General features: G+C 35.0%; 1 protein-coding gene across 2 annotated transcripts; it reads left to right on the top strand.

Moving 5' to 3' along the window:
- Window positions 1-396: 396 nt before the first annotated feature.
- LOC124921015 (probable N-acetyltransferase HLS1) lies at window positions 397-3,870 on the top strand. 2 transcript variants are annotated; one of them, XM_047461613.1, is made up of 3 exons: window positions 397-698; window positions 2,490-2,623; window positions 2,780-3,870. In XM_047461613.1, exons 2-3 carry the CDS (start codon window positions 2,526-2,528, stop codon window positions 3,609-3,611), a joined length of 930 nt encoding a protein of 309 aa, XP_047317569.1. In that variant the 5' UTR covers window positions 397-698; window positions 2,490-2,525; the 3' UTR covers window positions 3,612-3,870. The 2 variants fall into 2 exon arrangements, with proteins under 2 accessions (XP_047317569.1, XP_047317570.1); XM_047461614.1 differs by lacking the exon at window positions 397-698 and adding an exon at window positions 762-2,346.
- The last annotated feature ends 308 nt before the right edge of the window (window positions 3,871-4,178 follow it).

The following is a 4,178-nucleotide window of genomic DNA, read 5'->3' as shown; positions in this document are numbered from 1 at the left end:
AAACTATGGGTTGAAGTTCACATTAGCACCAACCTAAATATGTCCGATAAGAGACCAAAGATCATAATTTGATCTCTTTAAAATGTTTAAGTTAAATATAAGTTATACTAGTTTTCTAAACTTTAATTTTTTTTTTTTAATATTACTATAAAGAAATAATTTAAATTTATATAAAATATAAAAAAAAAATACCTAATACATATAAAAAAAAAGCTTGCTTGTTACTATTGGATTTATTTGAATAAATTACGAGTTTATTTAAATAGTTTTGTTTGATAATTTTTTTTATTATAATAGGTTGTAAGGGTAAATGTGGTCGGTGTGGAGCAACTTTATCGGCGTATTCTTCGCCGGAAAAATGAAAGAAATTGAAAGGAGTCAAGGACAGGGCGGCGACTGGAGAGAGAAGGAAGGAAGGAAGGAAGCGTTAAGATCAAAGTAAGATTGATGACAACGATGGTGGACCATGTCTGATAGATATAGTCGCTAATTACACTGACCGTGTTGACCGGAAACGTTGATTCTCATTTGTTGGCTGGTGCATTGGCTTGATTATCTGTCACAAAAGCAATAATCATTATTATATATAATATATATAGAGAGAAGTAGTAGAAAGATATGATCAAGTTTTCGCCACAGTAACCAGCTTTTTCCGACTAGTGGTGGGGGTGAACCCATATCCTGCCATATTTTACAAGGTTTGTCCTTATATATTTTCATATTACTACTCATTTCTCCTCTTTCAAGTTAATCTCACCCTTTTTAGGGTTCACTGATTTATGGGTAGCTAATCTTTATTATTTGATAAGTAATCGTTTTAACCTTTCAGTTTCACTTCATTCAAAATAATAGACCTATCGAAAACAGAGATTTTCAGTGTTCACAACTTAGATGGAAAACTAGTACAATTATGATGGAAGCATAGTTGTTGATAATTGATCCAAGAATCAATAGTTGTAACAATGTATACTTTATTTAAATATCGCGTGAGTAAAGGCTTTTGGAATTTGTTTGTTTCCTTTGATGATCTAAGCTAATTAATACACCTAGTGAACTACCCATTTCTTTAATTCTTAGTAGCAATTGAGGATATGGAAGGCTTCTGTTATCAAGACTTGATTATCATCGACCTTTCACCCCCATCTTTTCTATCTACCCATGTCACATCAGATTCCATTAAGTGATACCAGAGGAGTACTCTGCGGCCTAACCTTATGTTATTCTCTCTGCCACAGATGGGAGGTGACACCGTTTTACTTCATTCACTTGCTGAAATATTTTGAGGACTTATCATCATTATCATCAGTCCTAGACTGTTAAAAATGTCATTTGTAGTTTCTATATCTAGAATTCATTTGTCTGTTAAAGAAAAAAAAAAAAAAGGACAGGACATAATTATAAGTCCAAAGAATACTTTCTGTAGACTCTTTCAAATTAACAGGTGGGATGTCCGTGACAGTCTGATAAACTAAATGAGATAGTTTAGCATGGTTTTCCTGCCAATAAGTATATTGAGATTGATTAAGTAGATTGTTCATTATTGAAAACTATTAGTTTAGTTTAGCTATGTCTCTGAATTCATCAGTTTTTTTAAAACAGATTCTAGGTTTTCATGGGGATGTCATTAGTAGAAGGAAGTTTCATGTCCTTTATCTAATTATACCTTTGCAGAATGGGTTCATGTGAATTTGGGGCAAGCGTTAAGGTTTATGAGTTATGACCTTTTGCTTTCACTGAAGGAGAGTACATAAAACCAGCTAGCTTCATAAGAAATTCCATTTTTAGGTGTGACATGGGTTAATAATTCAGTTTTTTTTTACTTCTTGGTCAGTATGAAGCACATAGTACTACTGTACAAACTTTGTCCAGAAACAATTGTCATGTTTCTGCTGGTAAAAAAAGTGATTATACCACCCACAGTAGCACTATTGGTAAGAATCTTTAATTAAGAGGCTGAGGTCTCATGTTCAATTAATTTCGAAGATAAAACTAGTCTCAGAAAAAGAGTCGATTATCTATATGTGCGAGTATTATTCTCCACGCAGTAACAAATTATTTGTCCACTCAACCGCCACGGCTATATAAGAGTTGAAGAAGTGGTTGGAGACTTAATAAGTCTCAGAAAGAGGTTCACTTGTAGTCAAACTGTTTTGGAATAGAACCATGGATAGGATGATGATGGGGAACACGTTTTTAATAAGAAAATTCAATGAAGAGAGTGATGTTGATATGGCATTGAAGCTCGAGAGAAATTGTGAGGCGGGATCGCAAGATGGGTTCTTCGTGGGTAGTGTTATAGGCGATCCCCTAGTTAGAATTATGTTCTTTCCTATTCGCATCATGCTGGTAAGCGAAAAAGTTAGATAAATTTGGTTCCATCATAATAATAATGGAAACTTGCATGATGTAATGTTATTATTATTATTATCCTTCTTTGCATGCATGTGTATTAATGGTTTTAATAGTCTTGAAAATGGAATTACTAACAGGTGGCCGAGCTACGCAAAAATGGAGAGATAGTTGGTATGATCCGAGGATGCATAAAGCATGTGGGGACTAGATTTGGTGGACGACATGTCAAGTTCGGTTGCATACTAGGCCTCCGAGTCTCCCCTAGGCACCGGTAACATCTCCTTTTCGCCAAAAAAAAAATCTCTTTCTCATCATGTGATTAAATATGTTCTAGACTAGGTAAAACCATAACAATCATAATCCTACCTAGGAATTGGAGAGTTGATAACTATTTCCCAAAAAAAATTAATTTAGATTTGTTTATTAGGAGGATGGGAATTGGTTTGAAACTGGTGGAGGCGATTGAAGAATGGATGGTGGAAAATGGTGCGGAGTATACATTTCTAGCGACAGAAGAGAGCAATATCGCCTCGAATAATCTCTTCGCTCTGAAATGCAATTATGTGAAGTTTAGTTCTTTGCTGATTTATGTTCAAGAAGACTGTTCTTCTCTGAATAATAAACCTCAGCCTCAAAACATCCAAATAGAGAAGTTATCCATAGACGAGGCTATTTTCTTGCATAAAAGACACCAAGGAACAAAAGACATGTACTTAGCAGATATCGACAAAGTGTTGAACGAAAAACCGAGCCTAGGAACATGGGTTTCATATTTGAAGGACGACGGTTGGGATATTGGATTGAGCAAGAGAGATATCAGAGATAGTCACGATGTTCGTTCTTGGGCTACTCTTAGCATATGGAACAAATGCGAAACCGATCAGAAGAAGCTGATAATTCAGAATGCAGAGAGGTCTCGTCGTTCTTCAATATCTCATTTAGTCGAGAAACAACACCAACAACAAGAACCGTCTAGCTTTCTATTCTTGCACGGTTTGTTTGGAGAAGGAGATAGAGTTGGGGAACTTGTGGAGTCGTTGTGGTGGTTCGCGATGAGGGTGGCTGCAAACATGAACTGCAAGGCAATGGTGACTGAATTGGGATTTTCTGATCCTATGAGCGAGTTTGTTCCGAGAGGCATATCCTCTTTATCGTACACGAACGATGTATGGTACGCCAAGCGCGTTTCTGATCAGGAAGATGACTTGACCATGAAGGGTATGTTTGGTAATGTCGCGGTTGACCCTAGAGATTTCTAATGTTCTATTTGTATGGTGATGATGATGAAGTGGCCATGGGGGGTAATATGTCCTAAAGAAGATGGGAAGAGTCCAAGGAATTCCTCACATTCATTGTGATCTATCAATATCTTTCATTGTGTGCTTGTATTATATATGAAGTTATTCAGTTTGAGTGTAACCTTGTTTTAATATTAGTGTAATTATTGTATGATGATATATATATATGGTGTATAATATTAATAAATTTGTAATATATGTGAGTCTTATTTAAATTGTAGACAGTAAACTTGGGTTCATAATCTTTAGAACAAAGGAGGAGGAAGAGTTAAACCCTAAATAATAGATGGTCTCTATATACTACAGGGACTGGTTGATTACATTTACACATAAAAGTCTATCTGAGATTAATAATTTGCATAAAATCATTGTAACAATCAAAACTTACTTAGAGATGGTTCTGTTGTTACAACTTATTTAAATAATGTTATTGTCTATATTTAGTTAGAGTTAGTTATGTTGTTATAACTTATCTATATGCTTAATTTTGAAAGTGTCTGGATTGCGGGGTCGAAAGCTGTGATTAAT

Source organism: Impatiens glandulifera, chromosome 1 (genome assembly GCF_907164915.1).
Source record: "Impatiens glandulifera chromosome 1, dImpGla2.1, whole genome shotgun sequence".
NCBI lineage: Eukaryota > Viridiplantae > Streptophyta > Magnoliopsida > Ericales > Balsaminaceae > Impatiens > Impatiens glandulifera.
Note: the sequence above shows the minus strand (reverse complement) of the source record. Positions and strands in the feature narration are given on the sequence as shown.

What these genes read in the sequence shown, in the direction of transcription:
- LOC124921015 (XM_047461614.1), top strand. Translation starts at nt 2,164, where the DNA reads ATGGATAGGATGATGATGGGGAACACGTTTTTAATAAGAAAATTCAAT. An exon ending in TTCCTATTCGCATCATGCTG is followed by an intron (nt 2,347 to 2,489) that starts GTAAGCGAAAAA and finishes AATTACTAACAG; the next exon opens with GTGGCCGAGCTACGCAAAAA. An exon ending in CGAGTCTCCCCTAGGCACCG is followed by an intron (nt 2,624 to 2,779) that starts GTAACATCTCCT and finishes TTTGTTTATTAG; the next exon opens with GAGGATGGGAATTGGTTTGA.